General features: G+C 39.8%; 1 protein-coding gene across 4 annotated transcripts in view; it reads left to right on the top strand.

The window, feature by feature from the left end:
• FBXL13 (F-box and leucine rich repeat protein 13) overlaps positions 1 to 17,551 on the top strand; it is a 208,570-nt gene that overhangs the window by 8,665 nt on the left and 182,354 nt on the right. For all 4 annotated transcript variants that reach the window (XM_053218586.1, XM_053218585.1, XM_053218587.1 and 1 more), the window contains exons 2-3: positions 6,274 to 6,377; positions 7,062 to 7,152. In XM_053218586.1, the coding sequence (XP_053074561.1) occupies positions 6,334 to 6,377; positions 7,062 to 7,152 (135 nt within the window). In that variant the 5' untranslated portion in view covers positions 6,274 to 6,333. The remainder of the gene's footprint in view (positions 1 to 6,273; positions 6,378 to 7,061; positions 7,153 to 17,551) is intronic.

Below are 17,551 nucleotides of genomic sequence, written 5' to 3'. Positions count from 1 at the left end.
CGAAGTCGGCTGCTTAACGGACTGAGCCACCCAGGCGCCCAGAGTGTATTTATTTTTGAGAGATAGAGACAGGGTGTGAACAGGGGAGGAGCAGAGAGAGAGGGAGACACAGAACTCAAAGCAGGCTCCAGGCTCTAAGCTGTCAGCACAGAGCCTGATGCGGGGCTGGAACTCACGAACTGTGAGATCATGACCTGAGCTGAAGTTGGATGCTCAACTGACTGAGCCACCCAGGCGCCCCTGGGGATTTTTTTTAGGAACTAATTGCTGCAAATATTTACTAGAGATGCAAGAATCAGGAATTATTGAATATGGAGCAAGAGACCGCCAGCCAATGCAGGAGAGAAGGAACTGATACATTAACTCATTTTACTGGACCTTGGGGATAGACGTTGTATCTTCTGAGGGCAGTTGTTTGCTGAGTTCCCTTAGCCCAGTCAGCCAACTCACAGATGCAGTTCCAGAGGCAAATTTGTGGAACACTTAAATAACCAAAAAGTATACAATGATTATTTCTCCAGTAACAGTTTACTTATTTAGGGATTAAACAGCTGGTGACCACCTCGCTGTGGGCCAGGCACAATCCAGCAGGTATCAGAATCCATTGTCTTGCTCTCACCTCACGGAGACTGGGTCTCCTCACGTGTCCCACCTGCCTTAAAACCCCTCAAGTTCTAGTGTTGAGGGACATCTTCTCTCGCTGATGTTCCTCCTGAATGGCTGAAGCCAGCTGACCCTTTTAAATAATCTTCAGTATACTTTGAGTTATAGAGTTTCTAAAATAAAAAATTGACACCTTTATTTAAATCTCAAGAAGACACAAAAACTCTTTTGTTCTCAAATTGTTAACTTAGTAACTTCTGTAGAAACCGATTAAGAGTTCCCCTCCAATGACACAATAGCATGCCAACCCCATTTCTACCATAATGGGATGGCAAGCATTTGTGAGATGTCACTTGGAGCTTGTTTGCAAGGGGAGGGAGCTAGAAGCGACTTTGAACAGAGACTTAAACCTTATTCCTAAGAAAAGGGGTTTCTGTAACTGTGTGATTCTGACATTGCATTTTTATTTATTTTTTATTTTTTTATTTTTTAATGTTTATTTGAGAGAGAGAGAGAGAGAGAGAGAGAGAGAGAATGGGGGATGGACAGAGAGAGAGGGAGACAGATTTGAAGCGGGCTCTGCGCTGACAGCAGAGAGCCTGATGTGGGGCTCAGACCCACAAACTGCGAGATTGTGACCTGAGCCAAAGTCCGACGCTCAACCGACTGAGTCACCCAGGCGCCCCTGACATTGCATTTTTAAAAGCAATCTCATCTTGGGGTGCCTGAGTGACTCAGTTGGTTGAATGTCAGTCTCTAGATTTTGGCTCAGGTCATGATCCCAGGGTCGTGGGATCAAGCCCCATGTGGGGGTCCCGACTGGACATGGAGTCTGCTTAAGATTCTTCCTCTCTCTCTCTCTCTCCCTCTCCCTCTGCCCTTTCCCCACTCATACACACACATGCTCTCTCTTTCTTTCTCTAAAAATTAAATGAAAAATTAAAAATAAATAAATAAATAAATAAATAAATAAATAAAAATAAAAGCAATCTCATCTAAAACAAATAAGGTGAAAACTATATGTTGATTTTTCTACCATTAATTTAAAAGAAGAATGTCTTTCTAGATTGCATAAAAATAAAATATTTCAAGGGGAGCATGGGTGGCTCAGTCAGTTTAAGGGTCTGACTCTTGATTTTGGCTCAGGTTATGATCCCAGGGTCGTGGGATGGAGCCCCATGTGGGGCTATGTGCTGGGTGTAGAGCCTGCTTAAGATTCTCTCTCTCTCTCTCTCTCTCTCTCTCTCTCTTTTCTCTCCCCCTCCCTTCCCTGAACATGTTCTCAGCATGCACTCTCTCTCTTTAAAATAAAAAAAAATGAATAAGGGAACAACCAAATAATAAATGAATGAATGAATGAATGAATGAATAAATAAATAAATAAATACTTCCAGATAGATAATGTGAAAAAACCCCTTGAGTTCTGGAGGAAGATATACATGCAAACAATTTTGCGTGAGTGCAATGCTATGGGCTCAGGAGGAGCTCTGAGTTTGTAGTTTAAAAACCTTCTCACTTTATGTACCACCTGGCCCTACTTTGCCTCATCTGTGAAATCCAGAAATAAGAACATACCCTCTAAAAGCCAAGGTCAACTTCCTCTAAAAGTCAAGTGGGATCTTGGGAAGCAAAATGAACTGTGACTCTCTGGATGTTTGGCTGTCTGCGACATTTGGCCATGTGACTGGTCTTGCTGGGGTTTGCTTCTGAATGGCCTCGAGGAATCTAGAGGAGGGAGGAAGACCCTGTCCCAGGTCCCAGTATAAAATTCTGGCTATGTCTGCTTCTCTCTCATCAGAACCCTTTACTCCAGCCAAACTGGTCTCTGCCCCTGAGGTGTTGCTCTTGCCAAGAGAAAGACCCTATTTGCAAACCACCTGCTCAGTACTTGCTACCTGGAAGTTTCTCCCACTGCCCAGGGCCTCACAAGGCTTTTGTAATCACTTTATCTCTGTACTCAGGAAGCAATTGATTTTTGCATTGCTACTTAGGCCCTTAGTATATTTTACTATATTTATCTGCAATATCTGAAAAGCCAAATAAGTCTTGCTTCCTTGAGTATCTAAGTGTCTCATAGATAGTTACTACTTTGCTATTTATATTTAAACTATTGTTCTATCAAGTTCTCTCTCCTAATCCTTTCCCCCAAATGCATTTGTTCTAATCTCTTCCATCAGGCTTGTATAAAGTCAATCTCTGTCATCACACTGGCCTCTGAATGGTACAGGGGAATAGTTTTGAATTTCTTTTCTCTTTGTTCAAGTCTTTGGCTCTACAGGAGGTGATGATTATCAGTGAATGGCTTGTTACCATGATCATCTATGGAGTGTTTATTTTATACTAGAAACTATTCAAAATACTTTTCATATATTAGCTCATTTAATTCTCATGATAGACCTATGATATGTGTACCTTTATGATATGTATAGGGAAGGAAATAAGAACAGAGAAGTAATTGTCAGAGCTTCCCCACTGGGAGATTGCAGATCCAGAATTTACAGCTAGTGGAACCCAAGCACTGCATTATCTTGCTCCTGGAAAGATGGATGGTAGTTGAAAGGAGTAGAAACAATGGTCCTGGATAAACCCATGTTTGTCATCAGTCCCCATACATCTTTCAGAATATTTGAGAAAGACTGGGGACTGAGTTAGAGAGACAGAGCCAAAAGCAAGTGGAAGATTGCACAATTATTTTGTGAAAATACAAGCTTCAGAAAGCCAATTTAGATCTTTTTAAGTCATGGTGTTTTTTGTCCTTGATTGTGTAAGTTTTTACTTAGAAACCTAGCAATAATAATTGGTAATTAATAATTAATGTGTTTTTTGACAGCCAAACATTCATCTTTTGGGAATTTTGCATAATTTTGCCTCTGCAAAACTAATGGTTTTGCAATTTTTATTTTCATTGGGCGGAAAAAAAGCTAGTGATTCACTAATTATGTTTTCTTATTGGCAGATAGCTATACGCTGTTTACACATTAATATATAAAGCCTTAGCCTATTTTACTTTGCCCAGTGGGAAACTGAACAATGAGATATCTTGTGCAAAAAGTGAACATTTGAACTATGCTAGTTCCATATGCCTTTATTATCATTCCAGAGACTTTTCCTCTCAACTTGATTTGACTTCTGCAAGATAACTTTTCAGGAGAAGTAGTTTCCTAATCTGTGGAACTTAGAAATATAAAGAAGTAATTTCTTGTATTCATTAATCAGATCCCAACTTTCTTAAAAATCACCTCAAGGCACCAATCCTCAGACTTCAGTGTGTAGAGGAATCACTTGGGGAGCTCATCAAAATGCAGCTTCCCAGGCCCCATCTTCAGAGACCAATTCACTCCCCAGGTGATTCCGATGCAGATATCCTCAGGGTGCCAGAATGGAATGCAGGATGTGGTAAGTGGGGAATGGAGAAACTCAGCACTCTGGGGACTCAGGCACAGCAGTGCCAGAAAGCAGATGGGCCTTTCATGGGACTATTCAGGGAGCTGTCTGAAGTCTGGCTTCCAGGTAATAGAAGACTTCCGCCCTTGGGTAACAGAATGCTATTCATATCCATCTTGCAACTGTGGTGAGAATCACTGACCTCCTGTGCAATTATATTCTGTAGGTCTAGGGGAGAAAGAAGTCAGTCAGCAGATGGCTAAGTGCTCACTGTGAACATCTGGGATGGGGCTCGGTCAGGAGGCAGAGCTGGAGAAGGAGAGACATGTAGGTCTAACCACTTTGCCGTAGTCTTGAGGGCTGGGTTCTCAGCCTGCAGCCTGCACACTAAAAGGGGGACATGGAGCTAATTGCAAAGGGAGAACTATATTGTGCAGGGTCCAGTCAGGGGAAATTATCCAATTTCTTCCCCCTGGAAGAACACTATGAGAACTGCTAAGAGACTAAGGCAGGACTTCCAGGCCTGGATCTGCTGACACTTGGTCCATGGAGGTGGGAAGATCCCTGCATGACCCAGTGGGTGAAATTACTTTGTTCACAAGTGAGTGAGCAGGAAAAAAGCCAGTGAGAATAGGCCCTCTGTAAAAGAACCTCTCCACCTCCACCCCCAGTCCTGCCCCATGCACACTAGACCCTGCCTGCAGGCAGTGAACCAAAATGGCAAAGAGAAATGTCTAAGGAGGATTCCAGGTGGTTTCTGTGGGATGTGTGCTGTAAACTGTTTTCTCTGCCTCAAATGGAGAAATATTCTCCATTTTGGGAAAACTCAGTGCGGAAAGTAAGATGGCAACAGCTTTCTGAGTTCATATACGTACTTTAATTTTTTTTTTTAATGTTTATTTATTTTGGAGAGAGAGACAGAGTGTGAGTGCGGAAGGTGCAGAGAGAAAGGGAGACACAGAATCTGAAGCAGGCTGCAGGCTCTGAGCTGTCGCACAGAACCCGACGTGGGTTCAAACCCACAAACCCAAGATCATGACCTGAGCCGAAGTCGGACGCTTAACCGACTGAGCCACACAGGCACCCCTCATATATGTACTTTAAATATCCAGATCCAGTAAGCCATTTGTTTCCCACCTTTGTGAACTATGCTACAAGCTTGCTTGCTTTCTTCTTTCTTTCTTTTTCTTTCTTTCTTTCTCTTTCTTTCTCTCTCTCTCTCTCTTTCTAAGTTTTATTTAAGTAATCTCTACACCCAGCGTGGGGCTTGAACTCGGGGCTTGAACTCACAACTCCAAGATCAAGAATCACATGCTCTTCCAAATGAGCCAGCCAGGGGCCCCATAAGCTATAATTTTTCAAATATATGTTCTGTAGATGTTGGGAATGATAAAATACAACTTTTTAAAAAAAGACTCCTTGAATTTGTAATAGATTTTGAGGGTGGATTTTCTCAATAACTTTTGTGGTTGGGTCTGAGGAGATTTTTGATGTTAAAAAGGAGGACTTCATACTAAAAAGGGGTAGACACCACTGATCAAAATATCACAACTGTGTCTTCAATTGGACTCCAAAATACCGCCCATTGAATGTAAAACACTGAGCAGCAACTCCATTGTGTCACTTACAATGGATTTTTTTTTTAAGTAGTAAAGGTGAAACTTCATTTTAGTTAGACTTTAACAAAATATGAACACTGGATAAATAAAGGAGTGTCTATAAGGTACGCTTACTTAAAAAACTGTCACATTGGGGTGCCTAGGTGGCTCAGTTGGTTGAGCATTTCACTTCAGCTCAGGTCATGATCTCATGGTTTGTGAGTTTGACCATCACATCTGGCTCTCTACTGGTAGAAAAGAGTCTGCTTTGGTCCTCTGTCCCCTTCTCTCTCTACCCCTTCCCTCCTCTTGCTCTCTTTCTCAAAAATAAATAAAAATATATTTTTAAAAAAACCTATCACTTTATTTGATTCTGGAATTGTAGGAGAGAAACCTATTTGTTGCTTAGTAAGAACACGCACATCCAGGGGCGCCTGGGGGGCTCAGTTGATTAAGTGTCCAACTTTGACTTAAGTCATGGTCTCACAGTTTGTTGGTTCGAGCTCCACATCGAGCTCTGTGCTGATGGCTCAGAGCCTGGAGCTTGGTTTAGATTCTGTGTCTCCCCCACCCCTCTCTGCCCCTCCCCCACTAGTGCTCTGTCTCCGTCTTTCAAAATAAATAAATGTTAAAAAAAAAAAAAGAACATGCACATCCAGAAAGAGTGATTCTGTTTCATTTTCCCTAGGCTCTGTTATGTGGCCTACTTACTACATGTCCTGAGGATCCGCTGAAATATTTACAGAAAATGATCATTACTATAATGGAAAATGGTCTCGAAAGTCTTCTCTGGTGAGTATTGTTTTGCTTTATGGTAGGGAGATATTTTATTCTGAATGTAAAACACTCACTATAGAGTACCAAAAGAAGTCTTCTAATCTCAGGATGGTTAAGGAATCCCTCCATAGGCTTTTTTTAAATGTTTATTTCTTTTTGAGAGAGAGAGAGAGAGAGAGTGCGAGTGGGGCAGGGGAAGAGAGAGAGGGAGACACAGAATCCAAAGCAGCTCTAGGCTCTGAGCTGTCAGCACAGAGCCTGACGTGGGGCTCGAACCCACAGACCGTAAGATCATGACCTAAGGCCAAGTCAGACACTTAGCTGACTGAGGCACCCAGATGCCCCCTTTCATAGGCTTTTAAGTCTGAAAGACTTCAATAGGAACAATTTCCCCACTGGTTCTTAACTTGAGAAATATAGCCCTCTCTCATCAATAATGTGCTCGTAGGGCAGTTATTTCAAGTTGGGGATGAGGAAAAAGAGGCATACTCTCTTGGGGGGCACAGCAAAATCTGGAGGAGGGGGTGGCTGACAAAGTCCTGCAGTAGGTTTTGATATACTTCTCCCAAGGGGAGGTGTCTCCTCCTTCCCTTCCCTTCAACTCCACCCATAGAATCATGGATTCAAATCACTGATTTAATTATGGAACTAACTACTATGAAATGAAATGTTTGACTGTGTTTTATGATTTTATCAAAGGGATATGTGCATTGATCCATCAATGAGGCCAAAAATTCGGAGGTTGTCTGAAACTTACATCGAACAACTTTTTGGACTGGATGATCAACTGGTCAGTATTAGTAATCAGACATTCTAAAATATACATCCCAAGTTTTGATGGAAGTTCTCAAATAGATTTTAGATTTTATAAGATGTATGAGGTCAAACTGTTTTTGAATTGCGGACACTCAGAGAAGTGAAGGAATATCACCCCCCCAACACCCCTCACACAGCCACATTCATAGTAAACTTCCCAAATTTCCAGAAGTATTTAACAGACATTTATTCTTCCTCTTCTGATAAAATCTTTCTATTATATTTTTCCCATTCCTCTTTCTCCTTCTCCTCTCCTCTTGCATCTTTATAATGATAAAACCAACATTATGGAAAGCTTTATTTTAAAAAAAATTTTTTTTTCAACGTTTTTATTTTATTTTTGGGACAGAGAGAGACAGAGCATGAAAGGGGGAGGGGCAGAGAGAGAGGGAGACACAGAATCGGAAACAGGCTCCAGGCTCCGAGCCATCGGCCCAGAGCCTGACGCGGGGCTCAAACTCACAGACGGCGAGATCATGACCTGGCTGAAGTCGGACGCTTAACCGACTGCGCCACCCAGGCGCCCCCATTATGGAAAGCTTTAAATGAGGATATTGTCCTTCCTTTCTAATTTACTTCCTTCTGTATTCTATCCCTTCTCCATTCTCTTTGCCATCTGCCCAGGGATTATGCTCATAAAGATATGGCCAAACAAGGAGAGCTAACTTAAAAGCCAGACCGATTGTTAAAGAAAGGAACAACCAGCTCTAACAGCTGGTTTTGATCCTGTACAGAGGGCAAGGACACAGAGACTTTTAGAACAAAGACTGTGTATCTGAGAGAAGCTAAAATAGCAAAAGGCATGTGGGGAGAGAAATGCCAACACAAATTACATGTGTGTGGGGCCTTGTGTGATACCTTCAGATCCCAGGCTGGTGTCTTGGTAAACGCAGGCAGGGCTTGGGAGCTGCTGGTGAACTTGGGCGCCGAAAAGTGAAATTGAAGCCTGGGTCAAGGTGGATGCTGAGATCCAGGATCAATCTGAAGCATAATTTGGAAGGCTGGGTGGAGGGTCACACTGGATCCTACTCAGTGGTCTGCATCAGAGAGACAGAAATAGAGGGACAGGATATTTCTGTCAAGACTGGGATGATTCTGAGTACCAATACAATGGGAAGAACCCACATGTCCAATCCTAGCTGATCTGTGTTGTGGTGTCTGGGTGTCTTAATGACTTCACTTTATCAGCCATAGAACTTTATCTACTATGAAGTGCAGGTGTCTGCAAACTGTGTTCTCGGAGATGTTTGGGGGCCACCTCAGGAGCTGAGGGGGAGATCCAGGGGGTGGGGATTCAGGGTCTTTCACCCCCACCTTACACTCTAGAACAATTCCACTTTGAATATAATGTCATATGAAAAAAGCTTAAACATCATTGCTAAAAGATACTAAAATTATTAAAAACCACTGACGTAGAGGGGTGAACCTCGTCAATATTTTGAAAGTGATTTTGTAAAATACAATCAGATTATGTTCAATATCTAGCTAGAAGCCTATAGAGAATCTTTTAAAGAATTGCACAGAATTCTGAGACACCATAGCAACTTTAAACCTAAAGTTTTATTAGAAAAAGAATTCTCAGAGATATTTCATGATGTTGAAAGTGCAAAGGATAAAATACAGGAAGCTCATGCACATTTAGAAAGGAGGATGATAATTCATATGTATAGAAAAGATGTCTGCTTCATTTTATAAAGTAGGAAAAGTAGAAACTAGATGTGATTTCACAAAAGGTAACTCTCTAGATGCCTATGATTGCTTTGTTAGAGGGCTCAGCCAAGATTGAATATGGATTAATTCATTTCTCCTTCACCCTTAGAGGAAAATGAAAAATTATTATTTTTTTTTTACAAAGGATAAGACACTTTAATCCTTAGAGTTTCCAGTATTTTATTTTATTTTATTTATTTATGTTTTTTAACATTTATTTATTTTTGAGACAGAGAGAGACAGAGCATGAACAGGGGAGGGGCAGAGAGAGAGGGAGACACAGAATCTGAAACAGGCTCCAGGCTCTGAGCTGTCAGCACAGAGCCCGACGCGGGGTTCGAACTCACGGACCGTGAGATCATGACCTGAGCCAAAGTCGGAGGCTCAACTGACTGAGCCACCCAGGCGCCCCAAGTTTCCAGTATTTTAAATTATAGTATACTAAATAAATATCAGCTTTGCTTTTTTCCCCCATTTTTCTTTCCTATAGTTTCCTATATGGCTATAATTACTGATGAGAGTTTTTAATGTTTTGACAAAATATTTAAAATATACATATTTTTTAATGTTTATTTATTTTTGAGAGAAAGAGAAACAGAGTGTGAGTGGGGGAGGGGCAGAGATTGAGGGAGACACACAATCTGAAGCAGACTCCAGGCTCTGAGCTGTCAGGACAGAGCCTGATGTGGGATTCGAACCCACAAACTGTGAGATTATAACCTGAGCCCAAATCGGATGCTTAACCGACTGAGCCACCCAGGGGCCCTGATAAAACATTTTAAAGATCACAAACAATTGTAATCTTTCCCATTTTTAAGATTGCTTTGTAGGGGGACCTGGGTGGCTCAGTGATTAAAACAGCCGACTTTGGCTCAAATCATGATTTCCCGTTAGTGAGTTGGAGCCTCGCTCTCATCAGACTCTGAGCTGATCAGAGTCTGGAGCCTGCTTTGGATTCTGTGTCTCCCTCTCTCTCTAGCCCTCCCCTGCTCATGCTCTGTCTCTCTTTCTCTCAAAAATAAATAATAAACATTAAAAAATTAAAAAAAAAGATTGCTTTGTATTGTCTCAGCATGCTTCTGTCTCCACACTGTTTTGCCTATTTATAACAAAGTATTTGTTTCTATTTGTGCAAACAGAGAAAATTGAATACAGGAAACTGTGAGCAAGCCACATTGTTAGAGAAAAAGTAGGAACTGCTCTCATAATAGTAAATAGAAAGACAGTTTAACTATGTGTTCCAAGATGAAAGAATCAACCATTGTCAGGAGGAAACTAACTTCACAGACTTGATTCTCATTTCTTAGGAAATGAAATCTCCAGATGGGTACTGATTACAAGAAGAAAAGACTTCTATAATATTAAAAAAAATATTTTTATCATGGAAAATTTTAAACATAACACACAAGCAGAACACCATAATGATTCCTCATCATCCAGCTTAAATCACAGTCAACATTTTGCCAATCTTGTTAATTATCTCCCCTTGTCCTTTTTTTTGCTGAAGTATTGGAAAGCAAATCCCAGGAGTTATATTATTTTACCAGTAAATACATCAGTGTGCATCTCTAACAAAAAATGACATTTTTAGGGAACATAGCACAGTGCCATTATCTATGTAATGAAATTACCAGTAATTTCTGAACATCGTGTAGTGCAGATTATATTCAGATATATATATTTCATATTCAGTCCATATTTGAGTTTCCCAAATTGTCTCAAAAATACCTTTTTAAACATGACTCTGTCAAATCAAAATCCATATGGAGTTCACATTGCACTTGGGTATCATATATTTAATACTTCTTGTAATAAACTTTCTTATTTCCCATGCCACTCATTTACTGAGGAAAACATCATTTGTCTTGTAAAATGTCCCACATTCTCATTGTTTCCTCTGGCATCATTTCATTTGTTCTGTTTCTTGTATTTCCTTCAAGTTTGTAGTTAGATCCACAAACTTGATATTCAGGTTCTTTTTTTCCCCTTTTTTTCTCTTGGGGACAAGAATAACTACATGGGGAGGGGTGGTTCTTCCTAGTGCATCACATGGGGGTGCACCCAGAAGTGTGGCAGACCCACTTTTTATCAATCTTGATTCTTCTAGACATTAACATAATTGCTTATTAGTTTCATCTTACAATACACGCATAATGGTTTTGGAATAACGATACTACAAGATCACTAACAATAAAACTACTGAATGTAGTTTACAAAAAGTATGCAATTCAAAAGAGTTATGCAATTCTTTTTGCCTTTAAGATGTATATATCCTACCAAATATTTTCAGTAAAAATACTTTTTTTGTTACCCCAGATACTTATTTTTTGTGTGCCGATGGCCATCTTTTTTTCTCTTTGATATAATTATGCTTTTCCAATTATGTATAACATTCATTACTTGGCAATAAAAACAATAAACGATACAACAAAATGAGTGTTCAAAGAATCAAAACAATAAAATGAGTGTTCAGAGTATTGCTTCTATTCCTGCCTTTTTCTCCTCCCTATTCCATCCCTGTTTCTAAGTATCCAATGTTAGTAGGTTTTGGTTTATTTATTTAGTTTTTCCATTGTTTCTTTTTGAAAATTATGAGCACATACATTGTATTCTTCTCCCATCAACTTCTTACATTGAAGTAGCAGACTATGTGTCGCTTTTTCTCACTTAATGTGTCCTAGAGATCACTCCCTTTTAAAATGATCCTATGGCTTTTAAAATGATGGTATCATAGGGAGCACTGTGTAACAAATCCTAAAATCTAAATGAAAGATGTGTACTTAAAAGTCTTACTGATGTAACAAAGTTTAACTATGAAAAGGAGACTTAACCTTATGACCCCAGTGGCTAGGTTTTAACCTTTTGGAAGAGGCCAGCAGATCCTATGCCTCAAACAAGAATCAACTGGTCGATAACCACACCCTCTACCCTTCCTGGTTTGCAAAAGTATCCTTTTCCTTTTAAAATTTGGTAGATTACTCTTCCCTGAGAAGGCATCAAACTAAGTATTACAGTAACCTGGAAGGAATAGAAGTAATGAAGATATGAACTGGATTCATGTTGTTTACTTTAGGATAAATTTAAGTGTAAGGTAAGTAATAATAGTTAATGATAGAGCGTTTTTGTATGTTTGTCCACTATGTGTGGCATCTGAGGGTTCTAAAGAACATTTTTATAAGTTTAAATTGTTTCAGGGGCGCCTGGGTGGCTCAGTCGGTTAAGTGTCTGACTTCAGCATGGGTCATGATCTCACAGTCCATGAGTTTGAACCCGGCATCGGGCTCCACACTGACAGCTTGAAGCCTGGAGCCTGCTTTAGATTCTGTGTCTTGCTCTCTCTCTATGCCCCTCCCCTGCCTGCACTCTGTCTCTCTGTCTCTCTCAAAAATAAAATAAAAACATTAAAAAAAAATTAAAAAATAATGTTTCAGGGACTTTCTTAAAATTTGTAATAAACATTTACATGTTTAAGGAAAACTGATTTTTCAAAGTTGTATTTATTTAAATGTGTTTATTAACACTTAGAGCCCTAAAGTACAAATATCAATCAGTGTCTGTCTCCAGGCACAAGAGCCCAGTGGGCATTAAAGAATCTTTCAATAATTTGCAGAAGATAAAAATAATAAGAAAATTACTCATCATGAAAAATCCAACACTTTACCCACATCATGGTACTGTTATAGACACTACTCACTTTTGCATTAAAGACATGGTTTCATTTTAGTATTTTTGTTATTACTATTAACTTTTCCAGCCCATGAATAATAAAAATATCAGAACTGGGAGGGATTTGTAGTAATGCCTTCAATGCATATTTATAAACCCTGTTCGGGATGTCATAACAAAATTCTACAGACTGGGTTGTGGTTATCAATAACAGAAGTCTGTTTCTCCCAGTTCTAGAGGCTGGGAGGTCCAAGATGAAGGTGCTGGCAGATTTCGTGTCTACTGAGAACCCAGTTCCTAGTTCATAAACTGCCATCTTCTTGCTGTTACTTCATATGGCAGAAGGGGTGAAAGAACTCCCTGGAGTCTCTTTTATAAAGGCACTAATCCAGGGTGCCTGGGTGGCTCAGTTGGTTAATCATCCAACTCTTGATTTCGGGTCAGGTCATGATCTCATGGTTGGTGAGGCTGGCAGTATGGAGCCTGCTTGGGATTCTCTCTCTCTCTCCCTCTCTCTGTCCCTCTCCTGCTCATGTTCTGTCTCTCAAAATAAATGAATAAACTTAAAAAGAAAAAGAAAAATATAAAAGGTACTAACCCCATTCATAAGGGCTCTACCCTCAGGAGCTGGTCTCCAAAAGGCCCTACCTCCAAATATTATCACACTGGAGATTAGGTTTCAACATATGAATTTTAGGAGACGCAAACATTCAATCTATAGCAAATCCCATACTATTTTGTTAGCATTCTACAATGATGCTATGTGGGATATTAATGAATTCATGAATGAAGTAAAGAAATGTACTTTAAAATATGATGAGGGCACCTGGGTGGCTCAGTTGGTTAAGCATCTAACTTCGGCTCAGGTCATGATCTCACAGTTCGTGGGTTCAAGCCCCACGTCAGTCTCTGTGCTGACAGCTCAGAGCCTGGAGCCTGCTTTGGATTCTGTGTCTCCCTCCCTCTTTCTGCCCTCCCCAACTTGTGCTCTGTCTCTCTCTCTCTCAAAAATAAACATTAAAAAAAATTTTTAAAAATATGATGACATGTTATGATAATTTAATATATAATTCCTTGATTCTTGGATTAACTGAGCAAAAAATGGAATTGTTTACCAGAAGAAAAATTTTGTTATACTAAAAGCCAAAAATTATAATATGAAGTTAATGATTTACCTTTATTTTTTGTTTGGTTCTTATCAGAGTCCTAATATTATATTAAGTATTTCAAATATCACAGAAGTAAAACTTTTTTTTTCCTATTGGCATTATTTGAATGCATTAGTTTTCTCATATATCATAAATAGATAGTATCTAACAAAGTTAAAAATTAATGGGGACCAATTACTACTAACACTAAAGAGCAATAAATTGAGTATGTTTGTAAGTTAGCATTCATGGTTTGTAATGGTATTTCTTTTTTTTTTTTTTTTCATTACAAAGTTTTCCAGGTCTCACCAGCCTGGGGTACAAATAGAGCAGTGTTGATAGTAACATTCCATATTTCACTGCCTCTAGTCCCTAGCTCACAATTGCAGGAGGTTGGTTTCCCTCAAAATTCCAACCAGTTCTATCTGGGAATCCCAAAGCTGTCCCGTGTGAATTCAAGAATTCCTCTTAAGGTCTCTGTCTCAAGCCTGTTGGGCTGCCTGAAGGTGAAGCCGTAGTGTGGGTGCTCTTGACCTGAGAACTCTGAAGTCTAACTGAGGTGGAGCTCTAGTCTTTTTCCACCACAAATCCTTAAAATGCCAAAACAGTGCTCCTTTCTCTGTTGCTCTACTCAGACCATACGTAGAGGTCACACTGTTTGAAAGAGATGCTTTTATAAAGACCTCGAATAAGTCAAGCTTGCACTTTAAGACTCATTCCACAAGCGTTTTACCTGCCAAAATGGTACCACCATGTGCCAAGAACTTAAAACTTCCATGCTCCCACTAGCTTTAGAATGAAATGCTTCTTGATAAAATTTTAAGTGGAGGGATTGCATTATTTCAAAATTTGGCATCATGTAAGATGTTTGTAATATTTTTATCACATTATTTCAGATTTTCAACACTTAAAGTTACACAAAATTGGATGCCACTGTGCTGTGGGTGCCACACGGAAGTGGAGGAAATGCCTTCTCTCATTTTGTTTTGTACAGAAGTGCCTCAGAGGAGCAGTTTGTTTGGGTTTTGCCTCCAGTCTCTTCTTCCTTAAAGCTCAGACCTCCAATCCATGGGGCTGTGACAGGAGCTATGCAGCGCCCTGTCCCCACTCCCCACTTCTATCATTCTTCCAGATGATAGAAGAAAACTCCCATCAAAACAAATTCACAACAAAAATATTTGAATTGACTTCTAGAACTTTCTCTGTAAAAATACATTAAAGATACCCAGAAAACTGAATTCATCAGATTTAGCCAGAGACTATGCCTTATTTGCCCTTCATAGTCATTAAATGTTGAAAAATATGTAAAAGGAGAATGAAGAGAAAAGTTTCATATAAAGTTTCATGAAGAGTTTCACATAAACCGAGTCATCAGTGCTAACACATGACCCTAGTTTAGACCCTAGTTAGACCCTAGTTTGAACAAACTAACTATTTAAGATGTTTGAGGGAATAATTCCAGAGATTTGGATATGGAGTGGGTATTAGATGATATTGAGCAATTATTGTTAATTGTCCAAGGTGGGACAATGGAATTGTGGTTGTGAAGAAAATGTGACTTTACTTTAGAAATAGACACTAAAATTTTTGGTTTATATACTTTATATACTACAAAAAGAAAAAGCAAGTATGGCAAAATGTTGACAATGTTAAATGTAGACTAGGGGGTGGTAGGTATTTATTCTAATTCTCTGTACATTTGAATTTTTTTACATAAAATATTTTTAAGACTATTTAAATTTTTTTAAATAAAAAATTAAAAAATTTTTAAATAAAATTTTTAAATAAAAAAACATTAACATTTTTTTAAATGTTTATTTATTTTTGAGAGAGAGAGAGAGAGAGAGAGAGAGAGCAAGCAAGCAGGGGAGGGGTAGAGAGAGGGAGACACAGAATCCAAAGCAGGCTCCAGGTTCTTAGCTGTCAGCATAGAGCCTGATGTGGGGCTTGAACTCACAAATCACGAGATCATGACCTGAGCTGAAGTATGACATTTAACTGACTGAACCATTGAAGCGCCCCTTTTTAAAACTATTTTTAAGACTTGAGTTGTATTATGCTATATGCAGTATCTTTTTAAAAAGAGATCAACATTCTATTTTACTTATTTTATTTTTCTTCCAAGCTATACAAAATGTTTCCTTGAAACTAGTGTGTTAAGTTGAATGTACTTTCATTGAATCATATTGTATTTCATTGGAACTCAGTTTAAAACAGAGAGCCCTTCTGGGCTGATGGCTCAGAGCCTGGAGCCTGTTTCCGATTCTCTGTCTCCCTCTCTCTCTGCCCCTCCCCCGTTCATGCTCTGTCTCTCTCTGTCCCAAAAATAAATAAACGTTGAAAAAAAAATTAAAAAAAAAAACAAAAAAAACAGAGAGCCTTAACATGAGGGATAAGACATATTCTCAGTAGTAATAGTGACTCATCATAGGAATAATTCCTACGGAGGTGGGGAGTGAGCATGAGTATTTTACAAAATTTCATAGGAGATTCTAACATTCCACCCTTTAACTTTCAAAACCATCTCTCATGGCAGAATTTTTTCTTTTATTTCCAGACTCAAAGCTAATCTTATAACTGGACTCTTAGAAATTGTGTGGCGGTCCACCTTTTTTCTCTCCTCCTTCTCTTCTGTTATCACTCGAAAGTCTGTGTGTAGAGGACCTTGTGGGAAATTGGTGGACGTGGTCTGTGAGGGCCTGGAAACAGAGCTCTCACTCTGAGGCCCTCTATACCAATGTCAATTACTTTTTTCCAGCAACTTCCCCACAGTCATTGCTTGAATCCTTTACTCTCCATTTTTAGAAGCCAGATGGCAGGGAATTGGCAGTTTTCCAAGGAAGTAGGTTAGTCCATATAATATTTGTTGAGCTCCTACTCTGTGCAATCCTATCAGCTGGAATTAAAAAAAAAAAGTGAGAGAAAGACTATTTTCTAGTCACTAGCAGCTAACCAAGATATGACAGTTATGCAGAGTAGAAAGCAGTGGGGAAGATGGTGGAGTAGCAGGACCCTGAGCTCACTGAGTCAACAGTTACATGTATTGCAACTGACTTTGAAAGTGACCTGAAGACTGGCAGAACAGATTTTCTACAGCTATTTGCAGAGAGAAGTCTGCAAAAAAGGATCGGAGGGGTAGAGATGTGGTTGGGAACCAAACCCCTGGTGTCACTATCTACAAATGGGAGGGACACCACAAGCACAGAGGAGTGATGGGATCAGACCCCACACTAGGGCATCCTTGGCCCTGGGGACCCACATTGGGAAGATGAGTCCTTATAGCATCTGGCTTTGAAAATCAGTGGGACTTCACTCTGAGAGCTTGAAAAATCAGCAGGGCTTGGGCTGCCGAGGTGGCTCAGTCACTTAAGTGTCTGCCTCTTGATTTCAACTCAGGCTATGATTCACAGTTCGTGAGTTTGAGTCCCGCATCAGGCTATTTGCTGACAACATGGAACCTGCTTGGGATTCTCTTGCTCCTTCTGTCTCTGCCCTTCCACAGTTCGTGCTCTCTCTCTCTTTCTCAAAATAAATAAACTTAAAAAAAAAAATCACCAGGGCTTAACTCTCAAAAGCTGGATGGCAATAGCAAGCCAAGCCTCTGCCCTTAAAGAGCCAGGATACTAAGTGACTCTCTGGAGACACAGCACAGAAGCAGCAATTTGAAAAGTGCCTGGGCAGCACCTGGGTGTCTCAGTCGGTTAAGCCTCTGACTTCAAGCCCTGCATCGGGCTCTGTACTGACAGCTCAGAGCCTGGAGCCTGCTTCAGATTCTGTGTCCCGCTCTCTCCCTGCCCCTCCCTTGTTCATGCTCTGTCTCTCAAGAATAAATAAAACATTAAAAAATAA

Source organism: Acinonyx jubatus, chromosome A2, assembly GCF_027475565.1.
Source record: "Acinonyx jubatus isolate Ajub_Pintada_27869175 chromosome A2, VMU_Ajub_asm_v1.0, whole genome shotgun sequence".
Classification (NCBI taxonomy): Eukaryota; Metazoa; Chordata; class Mammalia; order Carnivora; family Felidae; genus Acinonyx; species Acinonyx jubatus.
The sequence above is the reverse complement of the archived record's forward strand: the minus strand, read 5'-3'. Positions and strand labels throughout refer to the sequence as shown.